The sequence below is a fragment of the Notolepis coatsorum genome (genome assembly GCF_963971535.1).
Source record: "Notolepis coatsorum genome assembly, chromosome: 2".
Taxonomy (NCBI): Eukaryota; Metazoa; Chordata; class Actinopteri; order Aulopiformes; family Paralepididae; genus Notolepis; species Notolepis coatsorum.
In genome coordinates, this window is record NC_140166.1 from 100,541,813 (window position 1) to 100,560,321 (window position 18,509).

The 18,509-nt window shown below is 43.1% G+C and overlaps 1 protein-coding gene across 1 annotated transcript in view; it reads right to left on the minus strand.

Moving 5' to 3' along the window:
• The window catches only part of tcf25 (TCF25 ribosome quality control complex subunit), a gene marked incomplete at its 3' end in the record, with an annotated part of 93,238 nt that overhangs the window by 12,724 nt on the left and 62,005 nt on the right, over positions 1–18,509 (minus strand). Inside the window, exons 11-15 of the mRNA XM_084308656.1 lie at positions 13,887–13,992; positions 13,621–13,780; positions 9,851–9,938; positions 9,278–9,436; positions 5,256–5,346 (exon numbers count right to left, since the gene is read on the minus strand). Of these exons, the coding sequence (XP_084164782.1) occupies positions 5,256–5,346; positions 9,278–9,436; positions 9,851–9,938; positions 13,621–13,780; positions 13,887–13,992 (604 nt within the window). The remainder of the gene's footprint in view (positions 1–5,255; positions 5,347–9,277; positions 9,437–9,850; positions 9,939–13,620; positions 13,781–13,886; positions 13,993–18,509) is intronic.

The window sequence follows — 18,509 nt, forward strand, 5'->3', positions numbered from 1 at the left end:
CTGTCTTTGTCTCAATGACAGTAAAACAGAGGTCATGGTGTTTGGTCCCAGCAATGGTCATGTGCCTCCTCCTGGTGACTTGGGCCCTCTTGGGCTTTTTGTGAAGCCAACAGTCACCAACCTAGGGGTAAAATTTGATTGTGACCTAAAGTTGGACAAGCAGATCAATACTGTCGTGGGAAGGAGCTTTTTCCAACTTGATTACTGTAATGCCCTGTACGTGGGCGTCAGTCAGGCCTCCCTCTCTCGTTTGCAGTTGGTGCAAAACGCCGCTGCCCGTCTGCTGACGGGAACGCGAAAGCGGGAGCACATTTCCCCTGTGCTGGCTGCCCTCCACTGGCTTCCTGTGCGTTTTAGGATTGATTTTAAGGTTTTACGGTTTGTTTTTAAATGTTTGAACGGCTTGGCACCGGGTTACCTCTCAGACCTGCTGGAACCCTATGTTCCTCCAAGGTCCCTCAGGTCCTCTGACCAGCTCCTCTTGGCCGTTCCAAACTCCAGGCTGAAGCTTAGGAGGGACCGTGCTTTTGCAGTGGCAGCCCCAAAGCTCTGGAATGAGCTGCCACTGCATGTTAGGCAGGCCCCCACTCTGCAGGTGTTTAAATCACGCCTCAAAACACACTTATTTGCTCTGGCTTTTGTTTTTTAACCCGTTTTTGAGAGACTGGCCTTTTTTATGTGACACATTGTACTGTTTTATTGTGTGCTTTTATTCAATTTTTATGTTTTATGTTTTATCCTATGTTTGTGGACTTGTACAGCACGTTGGTCAACTTTGTTGTTTTAAATGTGCTATATAAATAAAGTGGATTGGATTGGATAGTCTCCGAAGGAGAGGAGAGAAAGGCCGCGGCTCACATGCAGCTCAAACTACCTGTTGGAATACATTTATTGATTGATGTTTAACTTGTCCCTGTGTGTGTCCAGTCATTTCGACTAGCAAACGTTGTCTGTATTTAACGTTACCTCAGGATACCACTGTCTATTGTATTTAGTTGGTTAGCTATTTAGCTAATGTGGATAGCATTTTGAATAGCATCAATGCTAGCTGGCTGGCTACAGCTTTATTTACTAAATTATGGAGGCTTTTTCATCGTCAAGGTAAGAGAGGATTTGTCATGATCAACTGAAGGCGTATGCTATGGAACAATATGTGCTTGGGTTTTCAGAAAAAGGCCAGCTATGTGACGCTAATCTCTAGTTAGTATCGTGTATTGCATCACAGTAGCCTCCCAATCAAGCTCAATAGCTTCTGTAACAGGAACATGCCATTGTTGTTTAATAATAACTCCCGGTGTTTAACACTTTGAGTGCCAGCCATGCAGAGCGCTAAAAGGCTCCGTATGCAGCGTCCACTTCAATGATAGAGCTCTCATATTTGCAAACGCATAAACTATGTCTTAAATTATGGCTGTGTCTAATCTGGCCGTCGCTTATCAATTACTTGTTTGCAGTCAACATTGTCGAAACGATTTTTTTTTAATCGGTTCATTTAGTTTTATACCATTTTGAAAAACGCAATTTTTTTTAAATTTCAGGAAAATATGAAGATTCTGTGATAATCGCCCTTTACTGGAATACACTAAAACGGTCATTTTTCGGCCTATTTATGAATAGTTTTCAAATAAACGCTAGATTATCGATAGTATATATGTACTTATGCACGCTATAGAAGCGAGCTGAAAAATCAATTGTCTCATTTCCTGATCAGCACACACACAGGGCACACGTTGATATCTCTGTGAAAAAAGTTCTGATTATCCTAAGACTGGTAAAATAGATTTCTTATCTCAGATCAGATTTTCTCCAAAAAGATTATTCCAATTCCTGATCGCCATTCGAAATATCGATCGCTTTTATTGAGCCAACGCTGGGTACTGGAAATATGTATTCCACGCTGTTTTGGGGCTCTGCAATTAATCTGATCCTCTCTGGTGACTTGTCTGAGAAGTAAAATGAGGAAGCTGGATTCGCCCCCCCCCCCCCATGTGTTTCATCCAATCCATTCCAAAGGGGTGCAGTACAACAGGGAGAGACGATAGGGGGCGGTATTTTCCCAATGGAGCTCAGAGAGAGTTTGCAGCACTAACGTGAGACTAGATTGATGAAATATGAATTCAAATCGCTAATAAAAAAAGCAAGATTTATCGTCGCTGGCACTCAACGGTCGGCATGAACTAACGATAAATCTCGTCGCTGGCACTCAAAGTGTTAATAAACACTTCTAGCCAGGACATATAAGACATACCGTACTTTTCGCACTATAAGCCGCACCTGAATATAAGCCGCAGCAGCTAAATTGAATGATGTGTACATATATAAACCGCACTGGACTATAAGCCGCAGGTGTTTTAATGTTTAATTGCCATATGTAAGGGTTCGTGCACAGAGGGGATTGACGGGAAAGAGATGGCTGTTTGAGGAAGCTCCCATTTATAATTTTTTTTGTTTAAACAGGAACGATAGCCAGTTTGCAGCTCCGGGTACAGTAGGTAGCAACGTTAGCTCTCACAACGTTAGCCAGTTAGCAGCTCCCAGTTTGCAACTCCGGGTACAGTAGGTAGCAACATTAGCTCTCATAACGTTAGCCAGTTAGCAGCTCCGGGTACAGTAGGTACCAACATTAGCTCTCATAACGTTAGCCAGTTAGCAGCTCCGGGTACAGTAGGTACCAACGTTAGCTCTCATAACGTTAGCCAGTTAGCAGCTCCCAGTTTGCAGCTCCGGGTACAGTAGGTAGCAACGTCAGCTCTCATAACGTTAGCCAGTTAGCAGCTCCGGGTACAGTAGGTAGCAACGTTAGCTCTCATAACGTTAGCCAGTTAGCAGCTCCGGGTACAGTAGGTACCAACGTTAGCTCTCATAACGTTAGCCAGTTAGCAGCTCCGGGTACAGTAGGTACCAACGTTAGCTCTCATAACGTTAGCCAGTTAGCAGTGCCGGGTACAGTAGGTACCAACGTTAGCTCTCATAACGTTAGCCAGTTAGCAGCTCCGGGTACAGTAGGTACCAACGTTAGCTCTCATAACGTTAGCCAGTTAGCAGTGCCGGGTACAGTAGGTAGCAACGTTAGCTCTCATAACATTAGTCAGTTAGCAGCTCCGGGTACAGTAGGTAGCAACGTTAGCTCTCATAACGTTAGCCAGTTAGCAGCTCCCAGTTTGCAGCTCCGGGTACAGTAGGTAGCAACGTTAGCTCTCATAACGTTAGCCAGTTAGCAGCGCCGGGTACAGTAGGTAGGCAGCATGTTGAAAGAGGAGCCCTGAGCTGCTCATACACTACTCTTGCCGTAATGGTTTGTTGACGTGAGGGAGAGGAGGAGGAGCATGGCGTGCACTGCTGCAGCAGATTTAGGAGTCTGATCTGACGGTCACAGAGCTTAGGGAGCGCGCCCAGTTAGCTGTAAAAATCCATAGATTAGCCGCACCGTTATATAAGCCGCAGGGTCGAAAAATGGGGGGAAAAGCCGCGGCTTATAGTCCGAAAAGTACGATATGTATCATCATCTTTCTTTTTTGTCTGGGTTTGCATGCGGATTAAGGGAGATGTCAATCTGTTGTCGACGGTGGTAGTACTCTGTACATGCCATTGTTGTTGTGATGTTTTCACACGCGGGGTAAGGGAGAGGTGGGCTATCGTGTCATCGGTTCAGGAGAAGACGCGTATCGCTTGTAAAGATGGTGACGCAATGGGGGGCGTCTTCAGGCGTCTTCAGTATTGCGCACTCTGGGAGCTGGTATCAAAAAGTAGCGTCTTCAGGCTGCCAGAACGCAGTTCCGTGTGGCAGAAAGGTGCAAACAATCAAATACTTTGCCTAAAACGACCAAAATCGTTTTAGTCTGGACATGGCCTCAGTTATCAGTGAGGCGACACCTAAGAGTGCATTTCACACTATGAAAGGTTCTGTACTGTGATGTTCTAATTTACATATCTCAAGCCCTACCCTATTTTCTTGATCATTCAATCATGAGGGAAGCAACAGTAAGAAATATTTGTTATAATTTTTGGAAAGTCAAGAGAGAAAGAAAAAAGGCTCGGAATATGGAGTTTTCTCTCGTATCTCGGCTGCTCCGTGACAAGCAAGGTCTCCCCTACATTTTCAAAAGCCCAGACAAAGCTCATCATGCGTTCTGCACGTCAAGTTGATTATATTTGGAGACCTATTTCAGATCCACAACCTGAGACATTCTGGCTGCACTTCTGTCCTATCTCTCCTTCTCGCCTCTTACGTCACTGCACTCGGAGCAGCCTTCACTGACACACCAATTCCAGGAATATGATTTATAGATAACATTTATCTGTTAAAAAAGTTGTCATGAGTTGTCATGTTATGACAAATACAAACGTAGTTACTGGTAACTCGAAGGCGTTTGGAGGGTCTATTCTCCAGACACACACTGTTGAAAGATAAAAAAAAATTTTATCCACTTTTTCTCCTTATTTTCTATTTTTCTCCCATCCCAATTTCGCTGTTTCCAATTCTCCCCTCCCCTGTCTTGAACGTTGCTCGCATATGCCCCCCACAGGTCGGCCGTAGGGAGGATAGAAGCCTTGCATCACGTGTCTCCTCCGGTACACGAGGAGGCAGCCTGTCACATCTTTTCACCTGCCAGCGCGGACTCTCATTGGCGAGGTGTAACGTGTGGGAGGCTCACACTACCCCCACCATGTCCTGTCTCTACTGTGCATGCGTCCCCCAACCGAACTGTAGGAGTCGCTGTTTACAACGACCAGATTACCACCCATCGACTCCCCTCCCGCTGACTCTGCCAATTGAGTCAGTATGACGGCCGGCCCAAGCCGGAGGCAACGCTGACAGCCGGATTTGATACCGGTGTCTCACGCGTTGGTGACGAGCGCTTAGACCGCTGCGCCACCCAGCCACCCATATTTATCCACATCTGTAGATAACTGCATATATTCCTTTTTACATACCTGTAGATCCTTTACCTACTATTACTAGTTATACCGCTGGCCAGTATGACTTACCAGCTACCATAGTGTCTTTATACCTGTATCACTGTACATATTAATATTACACTATTACTTTATATATTTTATATCCAGTTTAATCACCTGTACATTGTATATTACTATTGCACTTTACCGTTACATTTACACTCTGGTTGGATGCCAAACTTTTTTGTTGTACTGTACTTGTGCTGTATGATGATGACAATACATTTGAATCTAATCTAGAAGTTATAATGTGACATTGCAGCAGGGAAGGTTGGACCACTGGCTGAATCTCTTACTAGAGGCAGGGTAGCGGTGGCTTCTTTGATCTCAGACAGGAGGACGTGGCGATGAATGTTACGTGGTGCACTCTGGTACCTCTGCTTCCTCCTAGGACATGAAAAGAGGCATACATGCTTAGAATCGAGTCTTGTTGTTAAGAATTATCTTGCTGCTTCCTCCTAGGAGACAGGAAGAGGTAGACATTTACAATTAGTCATTTAGATGACTGATTTTTGCGACAAGAGACACAATAAGTTTGCAGGAAGGGTACATCTCTTAGAGTAAGTGGCATTGCTCGTCAAATAGTATTGAACTTGAGTGTTATATTCTGTGGGTCTGAGGCGGTCAGAAGATGCAGAGCGTAGGGGTCTTGAGGGTGTGTAGTTAGAAGATGTAGAGCGTAGGGGTCTTGATGGTGTGTAGTTAGAAGATGCAGAACGTAGGGGTCTTGGGGGTGTGTAGTTAGAAGATGTAGAGTGTAGGGCAGGGGTCGCCAATTAGTTTTGGCCGCGGGCCAGATTTTCCCCAAGCCGTTGCTTCGCGGGCCAGGATCAAAAACAATGGCTAATTTAATATACTGATATTGAAAAAAGACAAATGTTTTTCTCTGGTCTGCATCCCCTTAACAATTGTGTGTATTGCGCCGTACTGTATTGTACCCATAACCCATTCTGCAATCTGTTAAATAAAGTTTTCATTCATTCATTCATTCATCATGAACAGCAGATCAGCTGTTGCAGATCACAGCGGCGTGTGATGAACACAGATCAAAATGCATGAAAACACGACTCACCATACCTTGTTTGTTGTTAAGTCCTCCAAAATCCCTGCTAATGTTTGAAACATGTCATATCCACTCGCCGCCCTCCAATTCCAGATTGGCGTTGAATGCTTTATCTGAACTTTATCTGCCAACTTGAACACAGTTGTCATCATTGCCTCGTTGTTGTTGTTGTTGTTGTCGCCACATATTATGCAGAGAGGACGTCGGCTCGGCACGCAAGAATCACCGACCTGTTGCGATAAACCCGTATTTTAAGTATTGCTCCTGTTTATTAAAAGAAGCGTTATATTTCCCCGTTTTCTTTTTAACTCGCTCGCATCTCGAACGCGGAAGTGAACGTGCGTTCGGGAAATATACACAGGCCCGGTGGGACTATTCCATTGGTTCTCCCAGTCCACGTGACCATTTCTAGCATTTCAATTGGCTATAGTGACAGACATGATGACTACCGGTAGATAGATACAGCTTCACAATAAAAGACACCCTGGCGTCCCGAGTGAATATTTCCCGCGTGTCACATAAATATCATATTCTCAAAATAATCTGACGGGCCAGAAATTATTGCTGGCGGGCCAATGTCGGCCCGCGGGCCGCCTATTGCCGATCCCTGGTGTAGGGGTCTTAATGATGTGTAGTTAGAAGATGCAGAACGTAGGAGTCTTGAAGGTGTGTAGTTAGAAGATGCAGATTGTATCCCTCCCTCTCCTAGGGTGCAGTCGCATTCTCCTCTCGCTCTCCGCTATCTGTGCTCTGTGCTTCGTGCCGTTTGTCGGACTATACTCAAATCAACTCGAAAAATGGATCTACCGTAATTTTCGGACTATAAGCCGCGCCTTTTTCCCAATTTTTCGACCCTGCGGCTTATATAACGGTGCGGCTAATCTATGGAATTTTACAGCTAACAGGGCCCTGTCCACACGAACGTGGGGTGTTATGTAACCGAGCCTTAATGTGCGCGGTTGCACTGTTAACCCACCTGCAACCGTGTTCTTTTACAACCGGAGTCCAGGGTGAAATTTTGTACGCATCCCGGTTGCAGTGGTTGCGTGTGGGCATAGTAACCGAGATTATTTCCAGTGTTTACAGCAGAGCTGTCCCAAGTAGCTGCGGCTCATGTGTTGTCAAGTTATTGTTATAAGGAACCCAGTCCAAACTACAACAGTCTGCATCCCCATAACAATTGTTTGTATTGAGCCGTATTGTATTGTACCCATTCTGCAATCTGTTAAATAACGTTTTCATCCATTTATTCTACTAGCGTTAACGTTACTACGTTAATGTATGCTAGCCTCAAATGCTAACTATTTATATGGAAAATGCAAATCACATTAGCATGTAGCTAACAACATCAGAGATATTTTTGTGAGACTAAACTCTCCGCTCTTGGTGGTAAATTGTGTTGATGTTGGTTTTGTTTCATCAACAAATGAGGCAGAACACACAGTGAATGTATCCTTTTTTGTTTATTGCACTTTGTTTCTTGCTGAAAAATAAATGCTATGTTGCTAAATGTTCACGCAAGGTAATTTAAAGATGGTGGGTTTCTGTTTTTGAGCAGGAAGTGTAGGAAGTGTAGTGATGCGTTCGACCCTTCTGATTGGTTGAAAATGGCCTTCATGTTTGAACTACATCGCCACCTACTGCTTTAATTAAACATTAAAACACCTGCGGCTTATAGTCCAGTGCGGCTTATATATGTACACATCATTCAATTTAGCTGCTGCGGCTTATATTCAGGTGCGCTTTATAGTCCGAAAATTACGGTAATCAGGGGATCACATATTTTCGCCAAGAAAGCAGAATAAGGCTAACCCTCTCTGCCTCTTGGGACATTTCAATCGGGCTACCAACTTGAAGACGTGGACATTTGGATTATCGAAGCTTTTGGATTGCAATAAGAAGATTTTGGATCCGTTTACCGTGCACAGGACCTACCAAAATGAACTGACTAAGACACTTGGACTAACACATTCAGTCATTTGGACGGAGTTGTTAAAACTCACTCCACTCAAATCAATATAGTTATAATTCACTCTACTCAAAATCTAATTTAAATCAACGTGGCTGGAAGGAATGTTGCCAGTCAAAACTAATTCTGGACGACTCACCAAGGACGAACCAGAGAGCTGCTGATAAGACTTTGCAGTGAGACTTCCACCCACCCCTCCCGCGGATGCTCGCGACAAATATGGCAGCGGAGCTACTGTGGCTGGGGGGGGCCACCAGGATGTTGCGCCAAACATGGCAGCGGTGATACGCATACATACGTCTGTCTCAAGGCTAATCCTGCATGTATCAACAAATGCGCATGTTGGTGAATTTATGACTGTGTGCCATTATTACTATCAAATGTAATAATTGTGGAATATTACTATAATGAGCTGTATGTGTATGAACCAAGCATCCTTTGTGAAGCACTTTGGTTGACAAGTGTCATGTTTAAATGTGCTATATAAATAAATTTGATAGGGGTGTAGGGGTCTTGAGGGTGTGTAGTTAGAAGATGCAGAGCGTAGGGGTCTCAAGGATGTGTAGTTAGAAGATGCAGAACGTAGGGGTCTCAAGGATGTGTAGTTAGAAGATGCAGAGCGTAGAGGTCTCGAGGATGTGTAGTTAGAAGATGCAGAATGTACTGTAGGGGTCTTGATGGTGTGTAGTGAGAAGATGTAGAGCATATGGGTCTTGAGGGTGTGTAGTTAGAAGATGCAGAGCATAGGGGTCTCGAGGGTGTGTAGTAAGAAGATGCAGAACGTACTGTAGGGGTGTTGAGAGTGTATAGTTAGAAGATGCAGTGTAGGGGTCTTGAGGATGTGTAGTTAGAAGATGCAGAGAGTAGGGGTCTCGAGGATGTGTAGTTAGAAGATGCAGAATGTACTGTAGGGGTCTTGATGGTGTGTAGTTAGAAGATGTAGAGCGTAGGGGTCTTGAGGGTGTGTAGTTAGAAGATGCAGAACATAGGGGTCTTGAGGGTGTACAGTTAGAAGATGTAGTTGATGAAAGATGAAAGTGATGTGGACCAGGACTAGTTAAACTGAAAGTGATGTGGAAAGGATGTAGCTGAGGCAGGATACAACCTCATTGTCTCCCAGTACGACAGCAGAACGCCTGACGAGCAATATTTGACCTCTATCCCGTTGCACAATCTGACATATAATAAAATGTAAACAGTGGACAAAACCCACACGGTGTGTGCGGACACCTTTACCGGACAGACACATGGACCGGATGTAGCGGAGCAGCTGGCAGAACTCTTACTTGTCTTGGCAGTCTGCCACCAGAGGGTCCTGGGTGTCGACCCGATGCAACGCCTCCTTCACACACTCCTCCAGCCACAGCAGGACACCTGGCTCTCTCCACAGGGCATGAGTCCTCCCTATGTACAGACCGATCAACTCAGCCAGGGCTGGGGACTGCCTGGAGAGATGGATGGAGAGGAGAGGAGAGGAGAGGAGAGGAGAGGAGAGGAGAGGAGAGGAGAGGAGAGGAGAGGAGAGGAGAGGAGAGGAGAGGAGAGGAGAGGAGAGGAGAGGAGAGGAGAGGAGAGTGGATGATATGAGAGGAGAGAATGAGAGGAGTGGAGAGGGAATGAGAGGAGAGGGGAGGGGATGAGAGGAGAGTGGATAAGAAGGGAGGGGATGAGAGGAGAAAAGAGGAGAGGAGGGGAGAGAGGATGGGAGGAAAGGAGAAGAGAGGAGAGGGGATGAGTGTGTAAGGTTATGGGGAAGAGGGACAGTGAGACAAGGGAAAGCAACGGTTATGATCGGAGGATCAAGAACAAGCTACAGTGGGTTAGAATTTCATGGGTTAAAATTATTATAATTTTTTTACCCCATTTGACTCTTTGGCCCGAAGAAGGCGTGTGAGGCCACGGCAGCGTCAGGCTGTACGGTCAGCAGGTCCAACAGAGGCATCAACACTGAGGAACACAACACACACACAGGACAGAGCATTACATTACTGGTGACGTGTTTGAGAGGAATAGGCTTGCTGTGGCAGTCGTGATACCGGTGTTACTTGGTGTTCAGGATCCACTGCGTACATTACTTGCCCACCGCCCCCACTGGTGTACGCTTTTCTTTTTGTTTTATATAAAAATAAAACCCATTTAGTAGATTTTCGCATATCAGTGCCCACATTCATAAAAAAAAAACGTACTTCTTATTTCTAAAATACTAAGCATGTTATCAATACTTAGTCAGGCAACATTATAAATTAAACGTGTCTTCGGGGATAGCAAATATATTTCATGTGCAGCAGAGTCCCAGTACAGAGATATCATATTTAGACCTTTGGTATAAATATAAATATTAATACAGTCTATTCCACTATAGGTGTATCCGCACGATTGGGTTTACTTCTTATTTATTTATGTATTCACTGTAATTTGCAGTGTTGGTGTAGTGCAGTGTTTCCCATTAATTGCGGCCCGCCACAGTCTAATTAGTCCCGCCACAGTTTTATAATGAACCAATTTGTTTTTTTATATACTGTAATTTTCGGACTATAAGCCGCGCCTTTTCCCCCCCATTTTTCGACCCTGCGGCTTATATAACGGTGCGGCTTATATGTGACTCGACGTGACCAAACCCGGAGATTTTAAAATCGAAATATTGCTTTTTTGACTGCATTGAAATGTTATTTATCCGTTTGCTAAACTTAATACAACTTGTAAATTAGTTAATTCTTGTTATTTGTCCGACAGTATTGTGTCCCAATGCTAATTACATATGGTAATTAAACATTAAAACACCTGCGGCTTATAGTCCAGTGCGGCTTATATATGTACACATCATTCAATTTAGCTGCTGCGGCTTATATTCAGGTGCGGCTTATAAACCACTACACTTCCGTGTTACATTGAAATCGGGGAGGAGAGTGCGGGGGGGGGGCAAATGAATGAATGTGGATGAGAGCCCTGATGTAAGTGGTTGCAGATACGGCTGTGGGGGGGCTGGAGACATGATCGAATAGACTTGTATGCGCCTGAATCTCCTGAACACGGCGCGAGCCATTCCTAATCGATCAGAACTAAATCGGCAGCGAAAAGCCCGTTTTTAAGCAGCTAATCCCCATGCACATGCGCAGATTGCCCACGGATTGTGACGCAACACACACGCGCCCTGGACTGTTCCTTCAGAGGGGGGAGCTTCATGGCCAGTGTCCTTTCAGCCGAACAGGATAATGAAACAATGATCCCACTAAATGAGATTATGGCGACATCTACAATTACCTCATTGAGTCTCCAGGTAGACTAATGTTTATATTTAAGTGCAGTGGTCTGTAGCCACTCACACTGGCCACGAAGCTCCCCCCTCTGATGGAACAGTCCAGGGCGCGTGTGCGTTGCTTCACAATCCGTGGGCAATCTGCGCATGTGCATGGGGATTAGCTTCTTAAAAACTGGCTTTTCGCTGCCGATTTAGTTCTGATCGATTAGGAATGGCTTGCGCCGTGTTCAGGAGATTCAGGTGCATACAAGACTATTCGATCATGTCTCCAGCACCCCCACAGCCGTATCTGCAACCACTTACATCAGGGCACTCATCCACATTCATTCATTTGCCCCCCCCCCCCCCCGCTCTCTCCTCCTCGATTTCAGAATCCCGGAAGTGTTGCAGTAGTCTATAGTGCGAAAATTACGGTAAATTTTTTTCTCTAGATATAAAGTTTGCCAATAGGGATGTATCAGTAGTATTGGCAGTGGTAGTAGTCGTAATAGTAATCCAGTATATATTTTCTAAAGAAATAAACGTCAACACAGGTAACCACTTTTGCTTAATTTCTTTGATGGCTCAAATGTATGCTCGAGTCTAGTCGATTTTGTGTTTTGAGCACAAAGTTCATCATAGATCTAGCCTCTTTATTTTGCTCTCAAAGTGCACCAGATTGATGCATTTAACTTTAAAATGTACAATTTCTTTTTACGGGGGAGCATGCCCCCGGACACCCCTAGAGGGTCCAAGGTTCACCCACCACAGTCTCACAAAATCCTGTGGGAAACACTGTAGTGCTTTTATTTATTTCCGGACATCACGATGCCTCTTGAGGCATGACTGTAAATGTAAAATGTAATTTTTAATAAGACAAAGACTGTCGTATTTATTATTATTATAATTATTTAATTCTGAGGATGTCTGTAGAATCGATGTGAACGCAATCACCATGATTCCTCCCAAATAAAGCCCTTAACCTGTTCCACCCGACGAGACCGGTACCGACCCCCAAAATTACATCTGGTCATAAATAGAGTGTTGCATAAATTTTGCGATTTTAATATCAAACGTTTTCAAGTATTAACATCACTAACATGTCACAAAAGCATGTAGAATGCATATTGTCATCAATATGTTAGTTTAGCAATAGGTTAAAAGTGCTTTTAGATAGATTTAACTTTTCAATTTTATGAAGTCTAATCGCGAGGGCGACCATTTTGGAAATTTTGAACCGTGGGAATTGTAGTCTTTTTGCTGCCATTTTGTAGAGGGGGTGCATATCTGTCGATCAGCGCTGACATTTTTCCGAACTACACTTCCTGGAAGATTATATGGGGTTCAAGGTTCAGAGCTCTGTATGAATTATTTAATAACTGTTATTATTCGGGATAATAAGCCACAAAAGGTAAAGTTTTTGACAATTTTTTTAACGCAGTTAGTTTCTCTTCCCTATTGTTAACATGTAGGAACAATTAGATCTGAAATTAGTTTCAAAACGGTTGCACTGTGGGGGAAATTAAAAAGTACAGTAGATTACAGTAGATTTCATTATCTGTTCTTATGCATGCCTGGTGATACTAAATCCAAATTGAACTTGGGCATTTGAAAGATAATATATGTATATATATAAATGTGCGAATTGGCTATAATAAGGTAATTTATAAGCATCATATTCTATATTCTATAATAATATTTCAAATTGCATTGGTCCGGATGGGAGAATTCAGTACTGTATCTACAGAACCTTCGGTTTAATCATCTTCCCTTTATTAATTTCCTTTGATTTTTTTTACACATGATCTCAAGAGGGTACTGAACAAGATCAGTGGCAGTTTTTTAAGTTTGGTCATTATTATCATGGTGTTATTCACTGTCAAAGATGCAAAAAAAATCATAATTCATATTCTCCAATATTTCTGACACTGTGAATACATTCCCTGAGGTCCATAGATGTCCCTAGATACCAAGAATATGCAAATGGCCTTGTAGAAGTGGAGCAATATTCCATTTACCTAGGTATATATTTTAGGCAAAAATATTCCACGGGTGGAACAGGTTAAGAACACGACGCACACCAGTCTGTCCGACTTATGACCGCTCTTCTACACTCCTGCTCTTAGCTATGAGCAAATTCCCAAGAAGGAACCGTTAGTGCATGGCAAAATCGTCCCGAAAAGGTTGTAAGTGGAGCTATGATGAAATTTGCTCCTAACTTTTGTCGTAAGTCCGTTGGTGCATGAGGTCCATTCTATCTAACCTCCAGGGAACATTACATTATCCGAACGTTCTGTCTAACCTCCAAGGAACATGATCAGAACGCTCTGCAGCAGTGGTGTGTGTGTGTGCGCGTGTGCGTGTGTGTGTGTGTGTGTGTGTGTGTCTAACCTCCAGGGAACATTATGAGAGCGTTCTGCAGCAGCAGGTCAGCCTTGAGTCTCTGGCTGACCCTGGCCTCAGGCTCCATCTCCTCTTGTTGGCTCAGATGAAAGTGACTCAGAGCCACGGAGAAAGCAAAGTTGGGCAGCTGGGACAGATTCCTGTGCACCTGAGACCCAGAAGACAAACCCAGACATGTAAGATAGCAGACAGTGTTGGCAGGACCTAACACCACAAGACTCATCTCTCATGTTTAATAAATGCACACACAGTACCTCCCAGTCCTGGTACAAGCGGAGGAGGGAGCGATACTCTCTGGCGCGCAGTGACAGGAAATCGATGAGCAGCAGCATGCAGAGTGGATCACATTCTGGGTCCAAACTGATGGGTGACGGGAGATTAGACCAAGAGAAAGGATAGTTAGGATTAACGAGTGACAAGGCAGAAAACACACAGCAAGAGGAGAGATAATAACAACATTCAACATGGCCCCCGATGTGCCCCCAACAAGCCATAACCCAACTTCAGTGACTGCTGGTGGGATTTACTATCTATAATCCATGCCCCCAACGTATGGCATATGATTACATTTATTTTCTCTCATGTTACTGGAAATATTGATTGTTAAAGGAACATTCCAACATTTTGGGAAATTATCTTATTTAACATCTTCCCTGGAGTTAGACAAGAAGATACATACCTTTGTCGTCTCTGTGCGTGCATTAGGCATCGGGAACGCCTGCACCGTTAGCCTAGCTTAGCGTCATTCACTGGAAGTAGGTTACACATTTAGCCTAGTTCCCAACAGTCACGAAATACACTCCAAATACAATCGAAATACAACTCCAAAACCTTCCTGTAAACATGTTGTGACCTGTGTATTTACCACGTGGAGAAATAAAAAATTATTGAATTAGACATTTCCGTTTTCTAAGCAGATATACTCGGAATTCTTTTTTGCCGAACCACTGCTGTCTGGGCGCAGTGATTTCACGTCACCAGTGCTACTTTCTACTTTCTAGCTAGACTTCACACTAATCGATAAATGACTTAAATAAATATTTATAAATTAATAAATTACTGTCGTGACTGTTGGGAACTAGGCTAAATGTGTAACCTACTTCCAGTGAATGACGCTAAGCTAGGCTAACGGTGCAGGCGTTCCCGATGCCTAATGCACGCACAGAGACGACAAAGGTATGTATCTTCTTGTCTAACTCCAGGGAAGATGTTAAATAAGCTAATTTCCCAAAATGTTGGAGTGTTCCTTTAAATAATTGACAGATTGGCAAAGTAATTATCAAATTGCATGGCATTGCATTACCATGAATGAAACAAAAATTGGATAGAGCAGAGCGGATCTTCCAGGGATTTTCCAATACGGCTCTTATCTCTTATTAAGATACAAATCCACTGATTGCAGCAGCTACAGACCCATACAATTTCTGTGTGATGATCTCAAAGTATATGCCAAAGTACTGGCCCAAGTGGGGGGGGGGGGGGGGGGGGGGGGGGGTTGGCAGTCCCAAATTTGAAATGATAATTTTGGTCCTCTTAATATAGACCTTTTATTAATTGGTTTGACCCCAGGCTGTGGTGTCCTGGTGTGCTTTAGAGTTAGTGTCCCCACTCCCCAGTGAGACTCCAGGATATCAGCTACACCAGCATCTCTATCAGACAGTGTGAGCTGTGGTTTATGCAGTTCAGACTTGGCGCAGCGCCCGGAAATCATGCGCTATTCAACGCCCGCGGCATCTCAACTCCCCCGCGGTTAACAACAACCAACTACTCAGAGGACGGAGGCCTGTTTATTTTTGATAATGAAGGGGGAAAAAAGTTGTTCAAGTATATATCCAATGAAACCGGTTTCCGCTCATTCCAGGATCTGACCTCTGACCTCCCAGCCACTTCGTTCTTCCATTACTAACAATTTAGAGTGGCCCTTAGAGATTACAGATTAAGAGATTAGACTCAATGTATTGTCATTGCACAAGTACAAGTACAGAGTACAACAAAATGAGGTTGGCCGTTCAGTAAGGTGACAGCTGAGGGGGGAAGAAGCTCTTCCTGTTCGGTCTCATGGCTGATTCCTGATGTACCTCATGTTCCTTGGGACTTTTGTTTTTGTTTTGAAGGCAGAATCGCTGTGACCTCAGTAGATATGTAGCCTAGTCATACTGTTGCTCGTCTTTGTAACGTGAGCGATGCCAACATTACCTGGAACACATGTCATGGCTGTATCAGATTTTCTTTCAGCTCCTGGTGTCAATTTTTTTTTTATATTATATTTATATAAATAAAAAAAATATATATATAAATATATATAAATATTTTTATTTTCAGATGGTTTTCTCTCCCTGGTTGGATAGCTAACGTAGCGTCAGCCAGCTAGCTCGCTACTGCAGGTGATATAACCGATTTTGTGTGACGGCAACCAAGTGACAGTGTTTGTTTACAGCTCTACACATTGTATTTAAACCGGAATAGATTTCGTTCCACTGATAGTCTGGCTAGCCAGACCTCTCTTCACACTGTGTTAGCGCTGTGGCAGCAGGCCACTAGACTAGTAGGAACAACCATAGAACTATATGAGGGAACAACGTCCACTAGACTAGTAGGAACAACCATAGAACTATATGAGGGAACAACGTCCACTAGACTAGTAGGAACAACCATAGAACTATATGAGGGAACAACGTCCACTAGACTAGTAGTAGGAACAACCATAGAACTATATGAGAGAACAACATCCACTAGACTAGTAGGAACAACCATAGAACTATATGAGGGAACAACGTCCACTAGACTACCGTACTTTTCGCACTATAAGCCGCACCTGAATATAAGCCGCAGCAGCTAAATTGAATGATGTGTACATATATATAAGCTGCACTGGACTATAAGCCGCAGGTGTTTTAATGTTTAATTACCATATTATGTAATTAGCATTGGGACACAATACTGTCGGACAAATAACAAGAATTAACTCATTTACAAGTTGTATCAAGTTTAGCAAATAAGGGAACAGATAAATAACATTTCAATGCAGTCAAAAAAGCAATATTTAGATTTTTACATTTTCGGGATTAGTCACGTCGAGTCACATATAAGCCGCACCGTTATTAGAAAGGATGGGGTTAGGAAAAGGATTCATTGATATGATTAAAGTATTATACAAAGACCCATCGGCCATGATTACAACATGTATAATCACCTCCGGAATATTTCCGGTATCACGCTCTTCTAGACAGGGTTGCCCTCTTAGTCCCGGACTATTCGATTTATCACTAGAACCTTTAGCACAATATATAAGACAATCCCAACTCATAGAACCAATCGTAATCAAGGGCACACAACACAAAATTAGTCTATATGCGGACGACGTAATACTGTTCATGCAAAACCCTAACACCGCAATGCCTCATCTTCTCAAGTTGATTAATGACTTTGGCGATCTATCGGGATTTAAAATAAACTGGCCAAAGTCGGCTTTCCTTCCACTGAACACCCCTGCAAAGAATACAAGTCTTCCAGAAGAAATACCAATGGTTAAACACTTTAGATGCTTGGGAGTTGAAGTATTCCCTACCATAAGCCAAACGGTGAAACACAATTACATAGAAATCCAAAATAAAATAAAATACGACCTTGACAGGTGGTCAAAACTTAAAAACTCAGTACAGGCACGGGTTTCAATAGTTAAGATGGATGTCTTACCTAGAATCAACTTTATCAGCTCAATGCTTCCGTTACCCCCTCCAGATGGTTACTGGAAAAAATTACACTCTTCCGCATATACATTTATTTGGAATAACAAACCACCACGTATAAAAAGATCCACCGCACTATTTTAAGGCGTACATTTTAAGACCACTGACAACCTGGTTTGAACCCCAAGCATCAGTATCCTGGAGAAATTTAGAAGTAAATATAGTAGCACCACAGAGACTGCAGGACATAGTATACACCAAAATATCAATTAAGCAATGCAAACTGAAATTTGGCCCCATAATTACACATGCGATTCGGATATGGCGTGAAACACAAAAAAATTATTCTAACCCACATAAATGGCATAATCATACTCCCTTATTCAATAACAATGCACTCCTGATTAGAAAACGATCTATAAGATTCCCTAGATGGGAAAAGCAAGGTATACATACATTAGGACATAGGTGTCAAACTCACGGCCCGCGGGCCAAATCCGGCCCGCCACGTCATTTGATGTGGCCCCCCAAGAGCTCAGATCATTTTTTTTTTTTTATTATTTTTTTACATTAATATTGGGTTAAAAAATAGCAGTGTTAAAATAATTGTGGGTTAATGCGTTAATAAAGCTTTAACTTTGACAGCCTTAGTTATTACACATTCTTACACATACATGTATGTTGAACATCTGAGGTAACAAAGGAAAAAAGCCAAAAGCACTTACTCCTCAGACATTCTTTGACAATTTTACAGCCCAAAATACAAAAAAGATCCAGGCGGAATAGGTAACAAAGGGTTGAAGAAATATTGTCTGAACTGTCAGATGCAAACTGGCTGTGTGACATAACCGAGCATCTCGCTCAATTGAATAAGAAGCTGTAGGGACGCAAACAAGTCCCACCCAAAACTTGACCAATATAGTTGTGAACTGAGACAACCCTTATTTTGTTATTTTTGAGTACAGTTACAGTTGTGTGTTCATGCAGACACATAATAGCAATTTCATTACGAATTGAAAATGGGGGACCCTGATGTAAACAAGTCAAAAGTCTTTCTCTGGTCTGCATCCCCTTAACAATTGTGTGTATTGAGCTGTACTGTACTGTACCCATTCTGCAATCTGTTAATTAAAGTTAATTAAACTATCTTCCATTAGTTGGATGTATGGCCTCTGCAAGGTTGTGTGC